Genomic DNA, 24,472 nt, shown 5'->3' on the forward strand with positions numbered 1-24,472 from the left:
GTTGTAGAAGGTTGCTATGGGTGATCTTTAAACTACTTATAGCTATGGTTGGCTTGATTGACTAGACGCAGATTACGGGTAAATCCTCAATCGTTCTCTTTAATGACGTGGAAGAAATACGGAATCACCTTAAACAAAAGACAAGCTTTTAGGACAAAAACTGTTTCTTGTAAATCTCCTATGTAAATTCTTAAACAAAAATAAATATTTTAGTTCTTTAAAGAAAACGCTGCGTCATCTTCTTTGTAATGGAGTGCATACGGTAATCTTTAAACCAAAAAGCAATTATTACAACAACCCTAACTGTTTCATGTGTCCATGTTTCAAGTTGTTTGTTGACCTGTTGTTTGCAAGAGCAATCCACTCGATTGGCGATGTCAACTGGTGACCAATCAGAACTCGAGCCAGTAAGGAAGTCGCGTTATTACGTCATTCCCGCCCACCCGCCCGCCAGAGGCTGAGAGAAAGAGAACGCATTTCGTGTTACACATCTCGTTGTTTTATTTTTACAGGTAAGTTCTTTGATTCTATAACACGGTTTTGAATACTTATGATAAACTTTGAGGGTTATTTATTAACAAACTATTACTGGTCTGCAACAATGACCTGTCGATAAGCATTTGATTCAGAAGTTGAAGATAATCTTTCACTGTGTCTTGTTCAAGGGGGAGCGGCCATCATGTCCAAGTTGTGGCTTGCTTCAGTGGTTTTACTGTGTTGCATCGCGGCAGCTTTAACCCAAGAGTGGGAAGGTAAACTACAGTTTGATATGGTATCATGGTTCATTTGACGAGATGGAATAATATACGATTTGTTATAGATGTTATTTTTAAGAGAAATCAGGAAAAAACGCCCGCTTACGATATTATTGAATCAAAATCAAGAAACCCGTAAAATGTATAACTAAACAAAATTACGGAGTTGTAACTTATTTCATAGACGTTGTTGAAGACGATTGCTAAGGTACAGAAACGTTCTTCAGGTCTTAAGTTACCGTACATTTTCATACTTTCTCCGAAGCATTGCACGGTTAACTAACGTTCCTATTTCCAAGTAATACTTAACTAAAAAATGATTTCTATTCCAAGCAAAAACATAAAATTAACAGATTTCGTATCCCAGATTTCTTATATATATTTTGAGGTTTCTTGGGTATCTTGAGGCGAGTGGCTTGCTGACCTGATCGGGGTCACATCATCTGCTCTTTTCCATGTGTGTCGCCATTCACGGACAGGTGTTCAACAGACATTCACCTGCTCCAATGAAAAGGAGATTCTCCTGGTTAGAAGAGCTACTAAAATACTCAAAATCCCGATACATTCTAGCCGAGTTCTTGTTAAATTTTTAAATACCCATTCATTCGAAACGCAAACAATAAATAAACATCACAGTTGATGCCATTTGTGACACAATGTCATATTTATAAAATACTTGAACCAAAAAGACCAAATAAACATCAGGTATACCTATAGAAAGTCACAGAAACAAACAGGTAGTAAATTGTAACACAAGTATCAAACAACAACGGATTTTAGTCTGTAGTTGGGGTATCATAGTGGAAATCACTGGTTCATCTTACAAACAATACCACACAACGTAAGTGCCTCATAGAATAAATAGTTTCTTACTACCAAACTCTACCAAATATCTTACTTCCAGTTTGCCATTGCTTTCAAATACGTATTTCTGTTCTTTTTGTCGTGTTTTCAGAAAGAGAAAGACGCAACAGCCCCCTAGAACCAATCAGCCTGCTCGAGACAAGAAGCACGATCGCACGATCGCCTAAACATGACGACGAAAAAGATAATAGCGGTGATGATATCGACAGCGATAAAGAAGACTCAAGCGGTGATGCTCCACATCATGAGGAAAAGAAGGAAGACCTGAAGGAGGTGGTCATCAAGCAGTCTAAGCAGGACGAAGCCACTGGTATGTACCCTTAATCCGACGACACCGAGATATCTAGCTAGGTGTAAGTTGGCCATTGGTACGTATGTACCCTTATCCGACGACACCGAGATATCTAGCTAGTTGTAAGTTGGCCATTGGTACGTATTTACCCTTAATCCGACGACACCGAGATATCTAGCTAGGTGTACGTTGGCCATTGGTACGTATGTACCCTTAATCCGACGACACCGAGATATCTAGCTAGGTGTACGTTGGCCATTGGTACGTATGTACCCTTATCCGACGACACCGAGATATCTAGCTAGGTGTAAAAAGTATAATAATAATAATAATAATAATAATAATAATAATAATAATAATAATAATAATAATAATAATAATAATAATAATAATAATAATAATAATAATAATAATAATAATAATAATAATAATAATAATAATAATAATAATAATAATAATAATAATAATAATAATAATAATAATAATAATAATAATAATAATAATAATAATAATGTTTGTTTAATTCAACCGATTGCAGTACATGAATAGACTGAATTGCCGGAAGCAATTGAATAGTAAGTGGTTCCCAAAAACCGAAGAACCACGCTTAGCTGACTTCTTACTATATTCAGATTAAAGTTTTAATAAATAATTAGTGAAAAACTATATGACATGGAAATACGGTATCGTCTTTTTGTGGGGTCATTATGGATGGGTCTTTTCGGTGGATCTCTTGATATGAAAATCTTCTTGATAATTTCTAATAATAAAAATCTAACTACTAACAACTATTACATTCTCACTTCAACGAACACTTTCTCTTTTGACAGCACGGTCAAATTTCCTAAAGCTCATAAAAGGTAATTCAAGTGTCTTGAAGACGCTGGAAGAAAAAGTCCAAATTGAATGACTTTTGATATGATCCTAACACTATTAACCCGTAATCAATAAAAAAGCTTATTGTTCTTGCAGTGTATTCAAGATCTATCAATAAAAATAGACAAAACTTAATCCATTTTGACTGCTTTCCAATTGCTGTTTTTACGCTGCTTTAACAACACTTATAGTACTGATTAACTAATACTGCTTAACATCTGCTTAAATCTCTAATGCTAATATCTAATGCCAATCTAATGCTAATCTCTAATGCCATATGCTAGAATGACAGTTTCCACAAGTATACCACCTAAATAACTAATTTGTCTACTAAATAGCTCTGCATATTTTCAGCCATCAAAGACAGCAAATCTGAATCAAAGCCTGCTTCCAAGCCCAAGCTGAAGGCAGTTCAAAACGATGCCCCTAAAAAGGCCAACAAGCCTGCCAAGAAGGCAAAAAAGCCGGTCAAGAGGGCAAAGAAAGTCCTTAACAAGAAGAAAATGGATACGCTTCCACGTGGAGCACATCGTCCAGCTTCTGCTAACGCTCAACGACGGCCACAAAACCCTTACGCACAACAACGCCCGGCATACGGACAGAACCCATATGGACAGCGGTACGGACAGCAGTACGGTCAACAATACGGTCAACAGATGGGCGGATACCCACAAATGGGAGGCTACCAACAGCCTGGATACCCTCAATCACCTTACCAGCAGCGGGGCTACCCAGGGTATCCACAGGTGTCACCCTATCAACAGCAGGGGGCACCCATGACCGGTAATGGAGGACCCTGCAGCCCATCCTGTCTGTCGCACTGCACCCCTATCTGCATTCAACACAGGTGCTGTAACGCAAACATGCCTCAAGGACCTCCCCCGCCACCACCACCCCCGCCACAAATGTACCAGCAGCCACTGATGATGCCCCAGGCACCTATGATGATGCCCCAGGCACCTATGATGATGCCCCAGGCACCTATGACGATGCAGCAGCAGGCACAAATGCAGCAGCCGTGTGCTCCTTCATGTGCTCCAACCTACTCTCCATCATGCTGCGGCTCATATCCCGCCCCCCAACCTCCATCTCCACCAGCACCACCACCGAAACCCGCTCCTCCCCCGAGAAGCCCACCTGCAGCCGCCCCATGTAACCCCGCCATGGCTCCCCAGGGGTGCAACAGCATGCAGCAGCCTGGCATGTACCAGCAGCCCTCGTACATTCCAGGTTACACCGCTTACTCGTCTGTGCCCCTGACACAGTTTCAGGCTCAACTGCAACAGCAGCAGCCTGCTCAGGCAACTCCGACCAATGCTGCCACGCAAGATACAGACAGCGCTCCTTGCAAACCTATCTGCCTCAAGTTCTGCGTTACTCTCTGCCCACAGAAGTGCTGCAACAAAGGGAAGGCTGCCGCCGCTGCTGCGTAAGTATTTTATCGATATATCTTACATTATATTCATAGCCAGGTCTAAACCTTTGATAATTGAGCCAAGAAAGGGGTCTTGCATTGACTCGAAAACGCTGTCTTAAAACAAACTTCAAGACGCGCCATTTTCCAGAGTATTCTCAAACGACCCTTAAATCTCAATATGCAACCTCTTTGATAAGTCTCCTTTATTTCCAGGGCGCCAACAAAACCTCCCACTGCAGCCCCTACCACTGCCGCGGCAACTCAAGCCGCGCCCGCCGCCATGACCTGCCCACAGCCAGCATGTGCGCCGCAGTCCCCCATGAGCTGCATGCCAAGCTGCCCCGCCTACTGCTGCAAGAGGAACCACTTCCCTCGCAAGGCGATGGCCAAGAAGGGCAACACTTGCCCAGCCATCTGCGACACACAGTGTGCACCAGGTAAGTGGTACCTTAGAGGCAATCCATAGACGGATAGATACTATAGGCTGGCCGTGTGCAGTCTTTCTCTACTCCGAAACTCCACAGAAACGCTTTCTTCAGAGGCTAAGTATCAGCCAACTGGGGCAACATTGTCGCCTTAAGGAGTACAAATTACACAAGCACACATAACCCCGATAGCTGAATGACTATGCTTCTGACACGTAATGGGTATAAGGCGGCCTACTTCAACCGATGCAAACCATAAGGCGAAAACTTTGTACAAAACAATTTCGAATAATTTCTACTCAAGACATTTTGTGATACTATTCAAAACAATCTAACCCCGCTTCATAATCCCAACAGTTTGCCCTCGAAGGTGCTGCGGCCCGCGTCGACCACAAGCTGCGATTGTACACCGACCTAGCGTACACGTGTCCGACCTCCCTTACAACAGCGCTTGCCCAAGCATCTGCAAGGACGTCTGCGCGCTAGAGTGCCCCCATAGGTGCTGTGGACCTGGCTCATTTAAGCGCTACACCATCGCCAAACCACGTGTTCCTGCGTACAGATACAACGCATACCTCGCGAGAAAGTACTATGTCCCAAGGGTCAGCAATAGCTACATTAGACGCTTCGGTTATCCACGAAGAGACTAGACAATATCCTTCTTTAGAATAGTGTGAGGCTACAAATTTGCGTAGCGCTTCATAATCAGAGTTTGTCGACTTTGACGTTTCTCTTTTTACTATTCGTCAACTATGACACGAAGCGAGCACAGTCTCGATTTACTTTGACTCATCCTTAACCAGTCAATTTTGTATAACTCCTAACATGTAGGTTTAGTGTAAAATATTTCAATTTTGCTGAGGTACAGTAAGCATGTCTTGTTTTATTTGTGACCTATACAAGGTTAAGAGAAGCATGCGTTAAGCCGAAAGCCGAAGGAATAAAAGACGGAGTCAGAATAAACGTTTTATTTTTTGCTCAATAAATAAAGTTATCTGATTAAATTTACAATATATTCTAACAATTGGACTGTTGATATTCTGTAGTTCTATGTTAAGTTAGTTGTTAGTGGTTAGAAAGGATATTACATTTATGCTACACAACACACACACAAAAAAAAAACAAATTAACAAGGGGCGATTGTAAAATTCCCCCAACCCGAGAACCCAACGCTAAATCCTAGGTCCTACAGCACTTTCCTAATTAACAAGGGGCGATTGTAAAATTCCCCCAACCCGAGAACCCAACGCTAAATCCTAGGTCCTACAGCACTTTCCTACTTCTAAGAGGACATCCATTTAGGAACATTCGTTATTTAATAGGTCCATAAGAGGACATCCATTTAGGAACATTCGCTATTTAAGGTCCATAAGAGCCGTACCCATACCTGGTTCAATTTTTCGATGGTACGTTACCTATCCTATCTTTTGAGTTTGCGTGAAATTGTTCAAGATTGAAATGCGGCCAAAACAGACGATAGGGAATTCCCTTAAAGGCGGTGTCCAGACAGAAAAGCGGATAGCAAATAATAAAGCAAATACCCATGTTCGAATTGAAGTGTATTATTTTGGGTTTGATTTTTTGGCCTCTGTTGGACCGCTGAGTACCTCCCCGTGGTCATAAAATGGTATCACAAATGCCCTAATAAACACTAATGATCTAGTTATTATAATAGCGGCAGCCTCGCCTTGTTAGTTGGTATAAGCAACAGATTCGAACAGACAGGCGAATCAATATACTAGTACTGTAGAATCTGTAGAATCCATACGCTAATAACCAAAAGGACTAAGCATCATATCTGCACACTGGCAGCATCCATGCCCTAATGAATAAAATAAACAAGTGGTATATCTAAACACTGGTAGCATTGACGCACTAATGAATAAAAAGACCGGGTGTTATATCTATATACTGGTAGCACAAACGCCCTAATAACCAAAAGGACCGAACGTTACACCTATACTCTGGTAGCATTGACGCCCTAATGACTAAAATAACCAATTGTTATTGTCTAAATTCTGGTAGCATTGACGCACTATTATATCTATACACTGCCGGCATCCACGCCCTAATAACTAAAATGACCAAGCGTTATATCTACATACTGGTAGCATTGGCGCACTAATGAATATAAAGACCTTGTGTGATATCTAATACACTGGAGCATCCATGCCATAATGACTAAAATGGTGCAGTGTTATACATATATACTGGTAACAGTGACGCACTAATGAATAAAAGGACCTTGTGTGATATCTAATACATTGGAGCATCCACGCCCTAATGAATAAAATAAACAAGTGGTATATCTATATACTGGCAGCATTGACGCATTAGCAGCCACACCCTTATAACCACAAGCACCTGGTTATGTATCTATAAACTGGTAGCAGCCACACCCTAACAACTACACGTACCAGGTAATGTATCTATATATAGAAAGCAAGCCACGCCCTAAAAATACATGTACCTGGTGTATATCTATAAACTGGTAGCAGCCTTGTTAGTTGCGAGCAGCCGAAATGAGCTGGAGTATGTAGAGGAACATATTGACAATGTCTAAGTAAAGGTTCAGAGCAGCGAAGATGTACTCTTCTGGTGAGATGGAATACATCTTTCCACCTCCCATCATGATCTGCGTGTCATACACCAGGTACTGGAAGGAAAGTATATAGAAAATCACAATGATTTTAACAAATATCTCTATGTGATATGCAACAGTTTGTGATGGTTACAGTTTTAAGCCAAAGATTTTCCTAGAGAAAAGATCCTCTTTAAGCAGCCATTGCACCAGTTTCCTTCAATTACATAACAATCGTTTACTTCAATTATGTAAAAATCTCTGATGCTATTCAATGGTAAAAAAAAGCAGTCAGTCTATTGTAAGTTTCTTTGAGTGTGTGACAGCTAAATTTGAGTGGATGGCCTGTCTGAAGTAAACTGGTGACATTGCCTCTTAAAGTTATCAGCGTGTTCTCATTACTGAACAAAAATCCCCCTATTTACAATAATTAGAAAAAATATATTTAATATGTCAAATATAATATTGGTTTCTCAAAAATGGCAATACAAACATACCAAAGCAAACAGCAGCGCTCCCAAGGAGGCATAGACGATTTGGACAACCTGAAATTAGAAGAGGAGACATCCAAAAAAGACATTTATTCAAAGAGAAAGAAACAATGCAAGAGAAAGATACCAAGGTGTTTATTTACCCGGTTGTGAAAGAAGATTGCCAGAAATCCAAAACAGATAAGGACGATAAGTGCAACAAAGAGGAAGCCACCCATCATTGTGAAGTCGTACTGAAAATTCCAAAATAAAAGGATTATCACAATCTTCAAAATGAGGGTTAATTGTGCATACATAACATAGGTGCATTTCATAAAGGAAATGACAGATTTTTCAATTAAAAACAGTATTGCTAAAACAGTGCCAAGAAAGGTACCTTTGTCTGGAATGCAAAGATAGTAATAGCGAGGACAACGACCTGTGGAGTAAAGGTTTTGTAATTTCTCATATATTCTGGTAGTATTAAAAAGAGTACAAGCAATGCTAAAATAGATTTTTCAAAAATTATCAGGTCTAAAACCTCATAAATATACTAAACATTTTTTTTACATAGAGGTACACAACTTACAGCTGTGATGCCGACTGCCATAAGCACTTCATCAGCCTTGTACACACTGGAGGAGTTAAACAGTCATTATACACAACCGTAGGTGTGGTGGAAAGGAAAACCACCCTGAAATGAACTATGGAAGGGATCCCCTTCTCCTACAAATTGAATGTAAAAACTTTGAAAAAATTGGATCTAAATTAAAATTACCCAAAAAAATCTCATTTCTCTGAAGCATAGGGAGGCATGTAAAGGAAATCAAATATTTCCTGTATTTCTACATTCATACTGGATAAACAAATTGCTCTCAGCCAACTGGTATCATGGCTAGTAGCTGGAGCTACTATGAGATGTTATTGCCTGATCTCTCACCTTGAAACTGCCCCTAGTAGGTAGCCTTCACAGAGGGTCTGAGATAGACAGAACAATTAGTTCACTCGGGTTGCATACAAGAGAAGCAACAACATGAAACTGTCAGGACTTACGAAAAGTGTCAGGAAAAGCAGGTTTGTTGGGAATTTTCTCCTGTGAAAGGAATGGTAGTAACATGGTAAAGCACACTATACATTATATCAATGAAAAAAGTGATTAGTTTACTGTTAACTGTACCTTACTCCCTCACAGCATGCCATTGCAATCATGGTCACAAATGTAACAGCCCTGAAAAAATATAAAGTAGTCGCCGAATAGTTCAAACAAATAATGCATAAGGTGTTCTGACATGAGTAAGAAATATATGTAAAAATCAGGTACTTACAGTGCGCCATAGAATATTCCCGGATGTGATACAGCATATAGCCTTACTGGTTCACTATACAAAATAATGATATTATTTAGTGTGGTTCACTTTTCTTGAGTTCCAAAAACACTGTAAATAATATTATAGGTGGCAACCCCCAGCCTTAATTGTTAGTGCCAAAGTGGAATATTTACAAAACTTATTACCTCTATTTTAAAAGATGTCGCTATAAAACAGGCATAATATCTATTTCCAGTTACCAAGCATGAAAGGAAATCAGAAACCTCAATCAGGTTTCTATCATGCTGTGGGTTTTAAAAGTATAGAGCTTGTTAAATTATTACTGTAAGTGAACCAAGTTATTTCTTGTCCAAAAACTGCACAAGACACCCTAAAGGATAGCAGACCTGAAAAAAGACCCTAAGACAGTACTTTGGCACATTTCACACCCTAAGAGATAAGATGAGCATACAAAGTGACTCTTTTAGGGGCAGTTACTGTAGTGTATCAGCACTTTTTCATTATCATGTTAGCACTTGATGTACTGTAGTTGATTACAAATGTCAGTGATGATGTGTAATTGCTATATGCCGTATAAGGCCAAGGTGTATACTAAACATGAGAGGTGTGCTATCTTGTTTAACTTACCAATAAAGGAAGAAACATATGAAGGAAATAGTAACTGCCAGTTGACATAGCAGAATGGAGTAAACCTGTGATATAAAAATAAGCAAAGATTGTAAAGATACAATAAAATTGCCTCGCCTTATATACTCAGTTGTTAAAGAACCATGTCATATCCTGCTATGGAAATTGATCCCTTTTTCATCTTCTAAATGACTTGCAGGCTATTCTTTGTCATATTCTATACGTGGCTAGCAAAGGATTTTTCTTACCAGGGAGATTACGTCTTTACAATTAGATGCAGAACAAAATAGTGCCGGTTAAGCTAAAAGCCAGCTTTTCCCAAGGAAAGGAAATGGAGACAGAGAAGGAATAAGAGACGTTTTAAGCACATTCATGTGAAAATCAACAGAAAGGAGAAGCATGAGTGGAGAAGGAAGAAAACAAACCATTCAATTCCTTCATTTTCTGCTTCTCCTTTGCAATGATTTTTACACATAAAGAAAGCATTTTCGTGTTGCTGGCTTGCTTCTCTTTTTACTTCCCTAGTAAAAATAAGCTTTAACCAGATTTTAGGATAATCTATAAAAGACAAATCAAATTATACCACAATATACCTAAATAACCATATATGAACAAATGCTGAGATGTGTTTAAGCTGAAGATGGCCCAGGACCAACCCTGATAGGTGACTTAACCTTTATGTCATATTCTTCTTTATAAAATATATTTAACAATTAATTAAGTTCGAGTTTTCTATGAGTCATTAGATAGTTATCGAGGCATGTAGTGCAGAGTTGACTATTAGACTCATAGAAAACAAGAAGTAGTCTAATTGTTTTAGTTTAAATCCACTCACATACTACCTTCGAAAAAAATACAATTTCAATAATTCTCAGTAATAAGTATCGCTTTTGACGCAAAAACGCTGCTTTTCCGCTATTCACTATCTATGGCTCCATAGATAGTGAGTACACCAGCCAATAAAATATGAGTGGACTTATACTAAAAGTATATATATGGCCAGTAAGTATTTTTTCCTTCTATGTTAAAAAGACGCTTTGGTAATTATCAAGCCTCGAAGATCAGTACTTCATTCAAACAGCTGATGGTATCAGAAATGCTGAGCTAGCAACTTCAAATAACTCAGTCTTATTTTATAAGCAGTATTCAAAGACGGCTTGTTAAAGGTTGACGTAGCAAAACGCATGCAGTTTGTTTCGGAGCAGTTCATTTGCGAAACCGTAATCATTTCCAAGAGGTTGGCGCCAGCTGTGTTACCGAAGCGGATGATGTAAAAAGGAACTTCAAAACGATTATAAACAGGTTATTATTATTATTATTTTTTTTTTTTGCACCAAGATGATCTCGTACGAGAAGAAACGGAAAAAAGGGGGAAAGGCTGGCGTGGAAAGAACAACAGAAGTTCACAGATGCGTAAAATAAATGAAGACGAAGTGAAACTGCGAAAGAGACAGCGAACATCACCACCTGAGTTGCGATCATTACTGCCAGAAAACGAAAGGTGCTTCTAGATGGCCCCTACCTTTCGTATGAATCCTGTAAAATAAAGATAAATACACTGTCAAATACGAAAGAATACCAGTAGATAATATTAAATATAGCCCCTGCTACTAACCTGCACGTATGGAAATGTCACTAAACGCCATCGAATTATCAGCAAACGGATCATCAGCGCCATATTTTTCCGCATCACCCATCTCGTTGTATCCCGCATGCATGATGGAAACCTTGCTGCAACCTCTCTCAAATTTATCCTTTTAGCCCTTGAAGAACCTTAAGACTTCGTTGGGGTGATAAAATCACTAGAAATGCGTTGTTTTGCTGTTAGAGGGGGATCGTCGTACCACCACCGCTCGACTACTAAAAAATAACGTAATCGATTCCCGGAATAAGTTGTTTCCAGGGTCGCTCGAACAATTATCTCAAGGTAACCCACAGGCTTCACAGGCTCTAAACAACAAGTCAGGGTCCAGCCAGGCGGAAGTGTGGAATAGTGTTAGCACGGCGTTTTTTTTCTCGGAAACGGCAAACGTTAAAGCCGTTAAACCTCTGGGTTCCACGCGAAAATGCCTTGTGGTCAAGTTTGCAGTCTGCGCTTCGCGTTTTGACCTCAGGAGCACCATCTAAGGGTAAGTGATTTACCTCAGCAGTTTTCCCCTTAATTTTCTACGAGCTCACGTTTGAGACCATGAATTATTGTTCTTAATCATTTGACTCTAGAAATAATATATTTTCATTTACATTTTGGACGATTACTAATAGTTTTGACCTAGTCGAATTCGAACACATGTTTTGTACTTTTTCCCGCCAAATGTGCTAGAACTACATTTTCGCCAGTTCAATCCGCAAACCGGTAACGGCTGACCGCGGTTTGCTGTTTGCGGTTGACTCTAAAAACGCGACGCTAAATGTCTCTAACACATTTGTCAGCACGCTTGTTACTTGTCTCCATTAAGCATTATAAGGCGACTCTAAGGCTCTCTTGGGGAGGACGCAGGTGTCTAGAAAATGAATCTAGCAATGTGGATACACAGCAGTTTTCGCGATGAGGCTGTGCGACGTCAAAATATGCAAAACACTAGGAATATATATACTAAAAAAGAACGCACACGCATTTTTCAAATCAAACAAAGCGCGCTGCGTAGTAGAAATCACCTAGACTTGCGCAGTGCGGCTTTTCTTGTCAATTGATACTGGTTGCTTCAATCTCGTCCAAAATCCAGTGATCTTTGTGGCCGTCTGCCTACCTATGCCACAAACGGCACGTTGTTTCTGGGAATTAAATTGTGAGATTGTTTTTTTTTTTCGCCGGGCTTCGCGCTATCGCATTTCGAGATGAAAAATGTCATTTACACCCCAGGTTCAATATGGGAGAAAAAATTATAACAACTGTATAAATTCTGGGCAACCGTAAGTGATGTAATAAACGGGCTTGTTACATATAAGTTTATAATGAACACCCCTTTTTAATAAACGCCTCCTATCTATTGAACAACCCCTCTCTCATACCATCAAGATTAAATAAACGTCCCCGGCGTTTATTGTATCATTTACGGTATTGTAATCAGGGAATGTCGATCTAATAGAAGAGATAATAGAGAAAGATCCATCAGACAAGTATCCTTTATTCCCCTTCTTGATCACTAGTGGGTGGTAAATGGATAATAGCTTTATGTAGATAGCACCGTAGATAGTATGGGATAGACTTTAGTCACAAGACAAGGTGAATGTTCATAATATCTTGATGTTATACAAAACCACAGCATTTGCTTTTTCTCGGCGCCTTGTGTTATTCTTGCGGGGTTTTAAAGTGGGCAAAGTCTCAATCATTTCAGGTCCTTTTTTTTACCGTTCGAAGTACCGGCTAAGTTGTTTCCGTCAAATTCCTCTATCACTTGTTTGTCCTTTTTAACAACAGGATGAAAAAGAGATGCAAACAGGTCTACAATTACAATTCTAGGGAAAGAAATATACGTTTGAACTAGATCGCATGTGAACGTTTCTCTTTTGGCTTTATTCACCCCTATATAAAAAAAAACCCTCATAAAGGCAATATTATATATAGATATATAAAACGTTATTATAGTCATTATCAGTTTTTTTTAATTAAATGTTTATTCTTGCACCAGGAAATTGATAGGTTTCAATCCCATAACATTTGGAGTTGTTTCCTTCCTGATTGAAGAAGCCTTTGCCCTAAGGGGGATTTTCCATTGCGAATTCGAATAAAAGCTTGAGTCGGCCGTGGCTCGAGGGTAAATGTACTGTTATATGATATATCACATGTCATTTTTTCGCGACTCGAAACACCGACGAGACATAAACCAGATCATATTCGTTTTTAAATGCGACACCGCCTCTCGAGAGAAACGGCGAATTTTCTTAAGGTAAGAATCTATTCCTATACATATGGACCGCCATTGAAAGCAGTTTCCTAAATTTGTACAAATTAAACAAAAGGTAAGTTAGGGAGAAGGATGTGCCTGAGTTATGGGGAAGTGCTTTGGTTTTCCTTTGTGTACAACACCAGCTGATTATCTGTATTATTACAAGCATAAAAAGAATCCATGTGGCGTGTGGCTATGTATTATTGCCATGCACAGAGAAAGAAATCATCCATGTTTGTTTCTTTAAAGCGAACGAATATCTGTGTTTTAAAAATATTAGAATATATTCCGATGACATTTTGCGTTGTTGTAAGGGGAAACAGTAAAAAAGAATGTGATGTATCAACTTCATCTAATGTAAAAACATTAGCATTGATGGCCTATAGTTTATGGCTACATACAGAAATTATATCGCGGTGAACGTCTCAATATAATGTTGTGTTTGGATGGGATGAACTAGGGTATCCGTGTTGATCCCCACCCTACCCTAGTCGATCCCCACCCTACCCTAGTTGTTGATCTCAACCCTACCCTAGTTGATCCCCACCCTACCCTAGTTGTTGATCCCAACCCTACCCTAGTTGATCCCCACCCTACCCTAGTTGATCCAAACCCTACCCTAGTTAATCCCAACTACCCTAGTTGATCCCCACCCTACCCTAGTTGTTGATCCCAACCCTACCCTAGTTGATCCCCACCCTACCCTAGTTGTTGATCCCAACCCTACCCTAGTTGATCCCCACCCTACCCTAGTTGTTGATCCCAACCCTACCCTAGTTGATCCCCACCCTACCCTAGTTGTTGATCCCCACCCGACCCTAGTTGATCCCCACCCTACCCTAGTTGTTGATCCCAACCCTACCTTAGTTGATCCCCACCCTAGCCTAGTTGATTACCAACCTACACTTATCGATCCTCACCCTACCCTGGTTGATCCCCTTGCTAATCCCCTAATTGATCTGTTTCGCCGTTATCGATCTATCAAATGAACAGATGAAAGTTATAATTATGTGGGTCTTAGTTAGAAAGGCTGTTTGAGCCACGTTACATGTTATTATGACAGAAGGACAACAGCGTCTTTTACAGCTTTAATAATTAAGGGATTAACAAATTGCCATGACGAAGTCTAAGTGTCTAAGTGGCATTATATAAGAGAAGTTTCATTGTCACTTTAATGGTTAAACGGCTGCAGTCAAATATTAAATATCACTTATAGCAATTTTCTGCGTTCAATGAATTTAGCCTTTATCCTACGGCGCCATGCAAAACGTCTTAAACAGCACATTAACATCGTGAATGTAGAAAAAGCATGACGGAATTACAAATAATTGACGAGACACTTTTAGCAAAACAATTACGTAAGGCGGGATGTTTGAGACCTGGGAACAAGTGTTTTAATTATGCCAGGGTTTATCTTAGAGACCTGGGTACAAGTTATAAATAAGGCCAGTGTATGTCAAATTAGCCAAGGTGTAATTTTTTAGACTTCGTACTAGAGACTTAGAATAGAAGAACCTACCCAATAGATATGGACTGGAAAATGATATCTGATTAACCTTCCTTATTCTATTCTTCTCTACTGTTGCAGAGTAAAGATGCGATACTATTTAATCTTGTCGAGCTATTGATATTTCAAGTCTTTAAGCCTCAGTTGATAAAAAAAAAGAAAAAAAAAGATAGTTATAAAATAAGAAATAAAATATTTTTTGAAATGAATCGATAGAATATTGACAAAACTCAAACAAGGAAATGCCCCGTTCATTTATTCATCGACCACTCTACAGAAACGTACTTTCGGTTTTGATTGCTAAACATCGGTAACCGAGACAATCTAAAATTCCTTCGTTAAGCATAATGGGGAAAAGGGGGAGGGTTTTCAAACGGTTCCGATATCTGGGTAATTGGATTTATCTTAACGGAAGCAGCAGATCGCAAAGACGACATCGAATCAGAAATTGTGCGTTGCATTTAATTCGGCTACACAAAGCATTGTTCTTTGGCTACTTAAACAAATAAATGATAATTTTTCTAAAATGGCTAACACCGCCGCAAAACGTTGACAAGAAATTCATTTCGCATTCCAAGTAATAATGCTAATTAGTAGCGGGCGACAAAGTCACTCACTCGCAGGAGCCCGCTAATTGTTGAAGACAAAATCAAATCAATATAGGATTGTAGTTCTGTGGTTGCGGGTCCTACGAGACGGTCCAAACATTCAGATCGCCCGCTGGGAACGAATGCTAAATATTGCCGTGTTTGATAAGTCTAGAAGTTACCGCTTGAAGCGATGAGAACAATGCTACACAGTCTCGGAACAACTGTGAAAGTTCAACAAAATTAAAATTGCCAGAGGTAAGCACGCTATGCGTATCACGTAATGTGAAACAGATATTTTTCTTGCACAAGCTAAACCTTTTTTTAGTTAAAGCCGTCAAAACTTCAGTTCGTTCACATTTCATTTCGTTTTGCATTCATTTACTGCATTTGTCTCATAAAGTCGTTTATCAAATCCCTCTTTGTTTAGAGTCGGCAACAGTTTTATGTTTGATTTCGAAAATTTGTTTCAAATTTTGTGGTGATTCTATAGGCAGTTTAGATGAATCAGATTTTAAAACCCGTTCTTTTAACCATTTCCTGTTAACTTCAACTTCTCATAAAGAGTTGCCTGTCAAATAAATAATGTAGCAGATAAGGTTCATGCGTTGATTTGTTTGTTGTCACAATGTGTAGATAACTACTAATTTCGGCATCTGGATATTAAAGACATGAGCAAATTCTAAAAAAATGAAGAAAATAAAGAACTTAGATTAAAAAAAGAATCAGTAGAATGCCTAGCGTGATACTCTGTAATACCAGAAAAAAAATAACAAATAATGAATCTAGAAACCTTCTTAGATTTATTGCTTTGTCCCACAAAGCCGCAACTGTATATTGTGTAGAAAATACCCATACCCCGTCTATTGAGGGGGTCGGAGGTATGACCCACCCGTCTGGAATTTTCAACCCCCTGGAAAAAAGTAAATACAATAACTGTTAAGGAAAAAGGGCATTTTACCACCCCCACCCCCCACTCCCCTCTGGAAATTCCTGGGCGTTTGAACCCCCAACCCCCACCCACCCCCGGGATTTCCAATCCCCTCAATGGTGGGGGGTATGGATATTTTCTGGAACTACACATTGACACAAACATATTTTCAGGATACCTGCAACCCCTGTCATGTAAAATACTCCATATACTTTTGACCAAATTGATGAAAGATAAAAAAAGACAACATCCTTCCCAAATTTGTACAGTAGAACCCCGCTAACTGAAACTCTGAAGGGAAGCAAAAATCAGTTCGAGTTAACGGGGAATTCGAAAAAAGGACTCAAAATTAGGTCCAAGGGAAATCGAACTTAGTTCGAGTTAGCGGGGAATTCGACTTAGCCGAGTTCTAGTTAGCGGGGTTCTACTGTACTACCAAAAAACAGGGAACACTGATCTTATTAAATTTTTGATGTTGTAGTGGAATAGACGAGTGGGGTGTGCATAGTACAATGTTCAAGAATACTAGCGGGGGGGGGTGTGCATAGTACAATGTTCAAGAATACTAGCGGGGGGGGGGGTGTGCATAGTACAATGTTCAAGAATACTAGCGGGGGGGGGGGGTGTGCATAGTACAATGTTCAAGAATACTAGCGGGGGGGGGGGGTGTGCATAGTACAATGTTCAAGAATACTAGCGGGGGTGTGTGCATAGTACAATGTTCAAGAATACTAGCGGGGGGGGGGTGTGCATAGTACAATGTTCAAGAATACTAGCGGGGGGGGGGGGTGTGCATAGTACAATGTTCAAGAATACTAGCGGGGGGGGGGGTGTGCATAGTACAATGTTCAAGAATACTAGCGGGGGGGGGGTGTGCATAGTACAATGTTCAAGAATACTAGCGGGGGGGGGTGTGTGCATAGTACAATGTTCAAGAATACTAGCGGGGGGGGGGGGGTTGCAAATTGCAGCATGGTTTCTCACACAAAATCGGTGAATCATAGGAAATGATAGCAAAATAAGTAAATAGTTACGTGGGTGGGAAAGAGTGACCTTTTTCAACCACCCCTCTAATATTTTCTCAAGGTTATATCAAGGTTAGCATAGTAGTGCCAGTGGAACACCGTGTTGCACAGCAACGACCCAAAAAGCCGTTGTTGGAGACAGACACATCAAATTAAGTTGACGTTCTAAAAAGGGATGCGCCAAAAGCATTCATCGTTAAGGTGACCAGAGAAGCATATAGTTACGAGGATCCACCTATTAACCATCAATTGTTTATTATTGTTCTCTGATTGGAACAGCCTTCAATGCAGGCGATTAGCCGGTGTTTTTATAGCGAAAACCCGGCCTCGAGCTCAAAATTCAAGATGACGAGGATTTGGCTTTTTTCTAAGGTTTTTTTAAGGTTTTTCTAAATCCTAAATCTTAATCATATTCCTATTCTTTTTCTAGGAAAAACTTTACAAGTCGAGCTGCTCTTAATGGCGATATTCAACTTCTTTCACAATCATTACCACAGTTCTAATGAGCTTGTTTGGATTCGTGTTACCGTCGGACTGAATGCATATCGTCAATTGCGTTTTCATAAAAAAATTTTAATGCAACAGTATTTGGGTTTCAAGAAATAAATAATTACTCTTCTACTTGAGCTTGGAAGAAAAGATCAAAGTGTTATTCACAAGAATATCTTTTATCCGAAAAGTGGGGATATATATTCAAGATGTTTGTCGAATACAGCGCTAACCCCGAGTATTTCATATGCATATTTCCCGTTGTCTTTGTATTCTCCGACTGCTTATTATTAGTAAATACGAGATCCGCGACAGGTACGAATAATCAGGTAATTCTGGTGTGTGTAGCTCGCGGTTTGGAGTGACTGGTTTTTCACTAGGGTCTAATATGTGTTTATGTTCGCTTGATTGACACATTGCCAATTATCCTCTAAGGATCTGGGAGATTGTGGCCTTAAATTGTGCACAAAGAACAGATGCGGAGTGAGGGAGAAATGGCAAATTTGGATTAAACTATGGCAGAGTCTTATTTCGCCGATTACAGTAACCACGCTCAACGACTTCGCCAGATGCCTTAGAGAAAAAGGAACCTCGTATTATCTGTAAAGCACGTAAGTAGGTGGTCACAAATACTCTAAAAAGCAGCGCGAAACGTGCTTATGCATTTTTTACGTCGACATACAGTACAAAAAAAATAATAGAAATAGCATTGGAAGGAGGCATACTTTTTAAGATTACCAAAAAATGTTAGCTGCTTTCAACAAAATGTTGCATTTCGTATCTATCCCAATACCAATTATCTTTTATATGTCACACAAAGAGGGCGCACTGCGATTCATTTCATCCCACCTTTTACAACTTCCAGAATCAATCACAATACTCAAGTAACAACTATGAAATGATTAAAGTTATTTTTATCTGATTCTATTGGAGACAGGTGAGGTATTTCGCGTGTTTGTACATTGAGCTGTGAACTGCTGAGATATCTCCTTGGGGGAGGTGGGATGTGATGTTAAAATCGCACGTAATTATTTAACACCGGCAGCAGATTGGTGAAGTAAACAATCTACCTGCCGATCCACCTGCCGCTTTACACTAAAAGGAATTTAAAAAAAGCGTTGAACAGTTTACGTATTGGAGATATTGATATAATCTTTCAAGTCTCCCAGAAGTTGGAGTTCTAGAAAGCTCATTTCAGCGAAACATTAATAATTGATAAGTCTAAGTGTCAGAAAAATGCTAGAGAGATACCCCATTGAAAAGAAAAAATAACAGATGGGTCAATACTTGAGCCAAGCTACTTTTAAAATACTGTGGCAATGTTTCGACTGAAGCAAGTATTGTAGTACAAACGGGTGTAGATATTTGCGCATCCTTTAACTGACTAATATCAATTAGGCACATATAATATCTGTTATTGGTAGGATGTTATTAGACTTAAGACAAACAGTCGACGTAAAAACAATAACTATTTTGGCTCGAACGAGTAGAAATAGGTTATGTGTGGGTGTTAATTTTTTGCATGTATTAGTAGACGGATAAGATTGTTTTCGAGGTTCAGAGTACATGTCAAAAATTTGAAGAGTTTATGAAAACCTCAAAATGGGTAATTTGGATGATTGATGTAAAGTGCAAGTCATGCGTCATTCATGCGCAACTCTACTGCGCATATTCGTTTTTGCCTCTGAATTGAAATTGAAAAGAATAAAACCTGGTAAATTTCTGAGCTTGACAAAAAACATTCATTGCAGCAATGATAAAAGTTTTAATAGCAATATAATAAATATTCAAATCCTAGGATAAGGATGAAGTAAGAGTGTGGATTAAAAACATAGGATTAAAAGGATTACAAATAATTATCCATTATTTTTAACATCTATTCCAAACAAGCCTGTGAAGAAGAAAAGAACTGTTTATACTTACTTGAAATTGGCTATACGAACTCATTGTCTGTTTTGGTATCTAGCAAACTCGGCGCAAAATCTTTTTGGTATCTAGCAAACATTAATCAGAATCGATATTTATACACCAGATGAACAAGAGGCACGAGTTGCCATTTTTTATTTTCTGTTTTGCATAATTCTCACTAAAAGTCATGCAGCTCAATTTTATTTTCGCTTTATCTGGAATAATTGTCTTTTCGGAAAATCGTTTTCAAACCCTAGGTCAAGAGGGAGAGGTCATATCGATGAATACAGTTCCTTCGAGCCCCCCCCGCCCCCTAAACAAACCATATGAAGAAAACGTTGTCGTTTTTAGGGGCTGGTACCGAGGAATCTTAGTTTTTTTTTTTCAGATACTTTCTCCATTGACCAAGGATGGTCACAGTCACTGGTTTTTCTGTTCTGATTACAATTCATAAAGTTTACGATGCACCTGCGGTACGGCAACCCTTAAAATGACAAGAATCAAGCAGTTTTTCCAAATAAGGAATATGTTACTTTCCTTATATGAAAGTGACAGAGTTTGTCAAAAACGACAATTTTTGGCCAAATTTTCTTGATATGATTTTTTGTCATCAAAGATTGGAATCTTAACTGATGATGACGACAATTTGTTTCTTGGATGCTCAATAAACAGACCCTATTGCTAATCAGTGCCATAGCAGGCTTGGAAATATTGAGCGGTGCATAATGCAGAAGCATTCAAAATATTGGGGGCACAGCCACGCCCCTACAGGTCATTTTCTTATAATTTTTTTACAATTTTTTTGGGGGGGAGGGCGGGGGGCATGTGCCCCCAGTGCCCCACCCCCTAATACGGCCCTGCTAATGAAGCTGGGATGTTATAAATGGATAACTTTGGACTGCATCTACAAAAAAGCTGTTCCTACTAGTGAAGTGACCTTATGGTTAGCAATTAAATCCGAAATGACAGCGGCAAAAAAAAATATTCATCGCTCCTCCGGCATGTATTAAGGCAATAGTATTCTTTGGAGATTTTAATATGTTGTTCTAGGGCTGGTTGCACAAAGCTTGGATAAGTCCTATCAAACGGAAAAATCCTTATCTAGCGATAGCTCATTGGCACGGGCTTCGCTTCTGAAGCAAGAGGGCCGGGGTACGAACCCAGGTCAGGTCAACTTGGGATTTTTTCAGAGGTGTAAAAAACCTGGCTCTCTACATTGGGGAGTGTGTATCCCTCGTTGCTCGGATGGTTGCAACTTGCTCTATCTGCTTTATTATGCCTTCGGCATGTCCTAGCCCTGAATTACACTCTACGATTTTCGTAGTCGAGATTTCAGAGTCGTAGGCTGATCGCGGACAAGTCTCATACGACTTTTCGTGCTATCTAAATCAGCCTTGACGTTTTACCATCATTGCATATTAAAGAATCGCGAAAAACGGTAGGGATGCGGTGATAAAACCTAATGAATTTAGGCACAACAGGATCTTAGCAAAAAACTAATGAAAACTTAACTCGATATAATTCCTGAACCCATTTGAGCACTGTGCTTCGTTTTTGTCACTTTATTGGAATTGAATAGAGAATATCCTCAAACACTTTGGGAAGCGCGACTTTGCGGCACTTTTAAGAGCACAACGAACTAATGAATAGTCCTAGCTGTCGTGGCGCAATCATGAATAGATTTTAAAATGCTTTAGCTCCAGTATTACGATGCTATCAAATTACAGTCCTCAACTCAAGACAATGTTTGACGTTTTTAATCTAGAAGGTAACACAAGTAAATGAGTCCCTCGATTCAACAAATCTCATCGAGATGGTGCCATGGAGTTGGGCGCCTCAAGGTGGAATGTTGACACATTTGTGTTTTATGGGTTTTCGCTTCACCAAGCACTCGCAAACATATGAAGTGATAGAAAAGTGCTATTATCTGATTAAATCTTGTGTTATTGGCTGTCATATAAACAAATATACCACGCACTGCAACATAGTTTCCAAATAAATGACTATTTATTGATGCTCTATCAAGAGGATTTCCTTGAAGGTTAGATAATAACAACGACATTTCTGGAAACAGAAATTTCTCGACTCATAAAACTTATGTGCGTTTGGAACAGTCTTTAAAAAAATGAACGCGAGAATTCGCAAAACGAAATGGAAAAATTAATTGTGCTAGACTGTAATCCAATATCTTAAGTAATCTTTAATTTGTTCAATCACAATCATGTTTTATCTCTTGAATATTGAACAATCTATTAGAACAAATACAGGTATTTGAAAAAGTAAATTTATGAAGTGCATTGTTCACATAGTCAGTATCCAACAAACAGCCATGAGAATGGTTCAACACTTCAAATTCTAGTCGTTTTCGCAGCAGTTGAGTCTTGATCCCCGCTGAAACGCAAAGTAAATTGCGCCCCTAAAGAGAGATTTTGTATTACTCCGTTAGCCTGGTTTTGTGGTTGACAAACATCGCAAAAGCATCAATCAGAGGTAAGAATAGAGCAGGACTACCTACTATCATAACAGATATGAGAACACATTTGCTATGAGAATTTACAAGACTGTTCTACATTTTTTAAATATTGAAAAAGGCTTTCTTTTATCGGAGTTGTCGTGTGCCATTTGCACCTTTCTTTTGTTTATTTCTTTGAAAAAATATCATATGATTTGTATTATTAATAAAAGAACGCACTCCTTCTATAACCATCACTTACTGCGTGTTAAACCAAACTTCCGATTTAGTGATCTTATCCGCACAAGCAGAAATCAAATTAAGCAGAATCACAGATTGTTGGCGCAAACATCCCGTCCTTTTGGAATTGATTTTCTTGATTTCTGGTCGCTGCTTATGTTTTACTATCCGTGGAACAGCAAACACACTTGAGCAGCTGCTAAGCCAAGGGAAACCCGCAGCCAGACAAGCGATGTGAGTAAATCATGGCTTTTGATACTTACAATTCGAAACAATTAAAATATTCTTCGGGACTTGAAAAATGTAGTGTAATGTATTTTATGGAATAATTGTGGGAAATTGGGAAGATGCTAAAAATGAAACATTTTGTTAGTTAAGTGTCATGTTACAAACGGTAGCTCCAAACGATGGCCCACTCATCAACCGTGGTAAATAAAACCTTAAAAAAAAAATATTTATTTTCCTTTATGGCCAATATTATGAAAATCAAGTGCACATAAGAAAAGAAAATGTTGGGTCTTTTTGCTCTACAAAAAAGAAATGTAGTGCTGGTAGAGTGTGATTGGAATAACGAAAGTAATTATAGCAACAACTGCATATTTAGAAAACGAATCCAAAACATCCATATAGTAAAACTACAGGGCTGCGAGGAATAAATAAGAAAAACGGAAGAGAAATGAAGAGACGTCATATGAGAATAGCCAAGGATTCACTAGTGACTAGCATCTATTAAAAAGAGGGGATTTGACAAGGAATTATGTGACTATTGTTTTGTCTCCTCAAACAGAAAGAGAAGAGACGTAATTTACACAAATGGCCCTGTATTATTTAGTAAATCGATTAGCGCTTTTTAGCATTTTGTTATGAGATAGCGGCCAAATAGAATTACAACTAAATGCCACCACGATCTTTTTATGTTTAGTGGATTAACCACTAGCCGGAACCTAAACTTTCTTTAAAATTTCATAGAATATGGAACTCACAGAATTTGTTTTTCAATTTAAGTGAATTCACGGTACACAACACTTTTGGTCTGGAAATCAGGTTGGGGTACACTCTAAACCAATGTTCACCTGTTTCCAGCTATCGCATATGAGCATAGTACACTTCGTTTGAGCATTATACAGAGTCGTAGCCAGGGGGGGCAAGGGAGCCCAGCCCCCCCCCCCCCTTCTTGCAGCCATAAATACAGTAAATGTATGAGACATTATCTAAAACACAGAAGAAAATGCCTTGAAAGGGTCTTTTGGGCCCCCTCTTGTTAAAAGTCCTGGCTACGCCGCTGTATAGATGACAGTTTCCACAGGCCGTTATCGAAAGGAAAAATATCATCCGTCACCTAGGTGTTAGGGCCTTTAAAGTACCGACATCGGTGACAGCTAAGGCGGCTTGATCGATACTTTATCACTTAGATTAGACTTCAAACTAGTTTAAATACCTAGACTTTAAAATATCCAGACTTCTACTGAAAAACAGACAAAAATTACAACGTTATTGGTCTTTAATAGCGAAAAGGGTAAGTCGAGTCTATACTCAAAACGTCTACGTTTTTCGCTAGACCGTAACTAGGCTGTTTTCCATATATGATAGAACTCGATCACGCACGCAAGCAATCGTACGATTAGGGAAGTGGAAAGGGGTCCGTCCGTTATATAGAAATTCCCCCTTGCGATCATGTTCGATTCTCAAATCCAATCAATAGTTTTTACCATCCTTGTTGCTGTCTTTCTTCGTTTTCGTTGTCGTGTTTTGAACGCGAGGAATGGAATGGAACGCGAGGAACGAAACATAACGGCCTCCGGCATTCTTCT

The 24,472-nt window shown here is 39.1% G+C and overlaps 3 protein-coding genes and 1 long non-coding RNA gene across 15 annotated transcripts in view; 2 read left to right on the top strand and 2 right to left on the bottom strand.

Moving 5' to 3' along the window:
- Window positions 1–419: 419 nt before the first annotated feature.
- LOC5509076 (bromodomain-containing protein 4) lies at window positions 420–5,650 on the top strand. The gene is made up of 7 exons (XM_001629567.3): window positions 420–512; window positions 666–752; window positions 1,711–1,929; window positions 2,742–2,771; window positions 3,142–4,216; window positions 4,418–4,641; window positions 4,987–5,650. The coding sequence occupies exons 2-7, from the start codon at window positions 680–682 to the stop codon at window positions 5,277–5,279; spliced, it is 1,914 nt and encodes a 637-aa protein (XP_001629617.2). The 5' UTR covers window positions 420–512; window positions 666–679; the 3' UTR covers window positions 5,280–5,650.
- LOC5509077 (protein lifeguard 1) lies at window positions 477–11,522 on the bottom strand. 3 transcript variants are annotated; one of them, XM_032377936.2, is made up of 13 exons: window positions 11,251–11,522; window positions 11,158–11,171; window positions 9,636–9,700; window positions 9,006–9,059; window positions 8,858–8,908; window positions 8,734–8,773; window positions 8,621–8,658; window positions 8,270–8,315; window positions 8,078–8,119; window positions 7,845–7,934; window positions 7,708–7,755; window positions 7,100–7,285; window positions 477–1,253 (listed from the first exon to the last, which is right to left on the bottom strand). In XM_032377936.2, exons 1-12 carry the CDS (start codon window positions 11,351–11,353, stop codon window positions 7,133–7,135), a joined length of 744 nt encoding a protein of 247 aa, XP_032233827.1. In that variant the 5' UTR covers window positions 11,354–11,522; the 3' UTR covers window positions 477–1,253; window positions 7,100–7,132. The 3 variants fall into 3 exon arrangements, with proteins under 3 accessions (XP_032233827.1, XP_001629637.1, XP_048578350.1); XM_001629587.3 differs by lacking the exon at window positions 477–1,253 and adding an exon at window positions 5,927–6,451; XM_048722393.1 differs by lacking the exon at window positions 477–1,253 and having other exon boundaries at window positions 5,927–7,285.
- A 105-nt stretch (window positions 11,523–11,627) lies between these two features.
- The window catches only part of LOC5509078 (gamma-aminobutyric acid receptor subunit beta-3), a 32,256-nt gene continuing 19,411 nt past the window's right edge, over window positions 11,628–24,472 (top strand). Inside the window, exons 1-2 of one of the 10 annotated variants that reach the window (XM_048722337.1) lie at window positions 11,628–11,764; window positions 18,497–18,672. The gene's annotated coding sequence lies outside the window, so the exon portion shown is untranslated. The other 9 variants (XM_032377939.2, XM_032377938.2, XM_048722343.1 and 6 more) reach the window with 9 other exon arrangements.
- On the bottom strand, window positions 21,958–22,973 carry LOC116616093. Its single transcript, XR_004295185.2, has 2 exons — window positions 22,684–22,973; window positions 21,958–22,385 (listed from the first exon to the last, which is right to left on the bottom strand). It is a non-coding gene; the product is annotated as an uncharacterized LOC116616093 (long non-coding RNA).

The sequence above is a fragment of the Nematostella vectensis genome, chromosome 2 (assembly GCF_932526225.1).
Source record: "Nematostella vectensis chromosome 2, jaNemVect1.1, whole genome shotgun sequence".
Lineage (NCBI taxonomy): Eukaryota > Metazoa > Cnidaria > Anthozoa > Actiniaria > Edwardsiidae > Nematostella > Nematostella vectensis.

Bases quoted from the DNA above. Each gene is read 5' to 3' on its own strand.
- LOC5509077 (XM_032377936.2), bottom strand. From the start codon at position 11,353: ATGCATGCGGGATACAACGAGATGGGTGATGCGGAAAAATATGGCGCT. The intron at 8,659-8,733 runs GTAAGTCCTGAC...TGTCTATCTCAG, and splicing joins TGCTTTTCCTGACACTTTTC to ACCCTCTGTGAAGGCTACCT. The intron at 8,120-8,269 runs GTAAGTTGTGTA...TTTACTCCACAG, and splicing joins TGGCAGTCGGCATCACAGCT to GTCGTTGTCCTCGCTATTAC.
- LOC5509076 (XM_001629567.3), top strand. From the start codon at position 680: ATGTCCAAGTTGTGGCTTGCTTCAGTGGTTTTACTGTGTTGCATCGCG. The intron at 753-1,710 runs GTAAACTACAGT...TCGTGTTTTCAG, and splicing joins TTTAACCCAAGAGTGGGAAG to AAAGAGAAAGACGCAACAGC. The intron at 1,930-2,741 runs GTATGTACCCTT...CTCTTTTGACAG, and splicing joins TAAGCAGGACGAAGCCACTG to CACGGTCAAATTTCCTAAAG.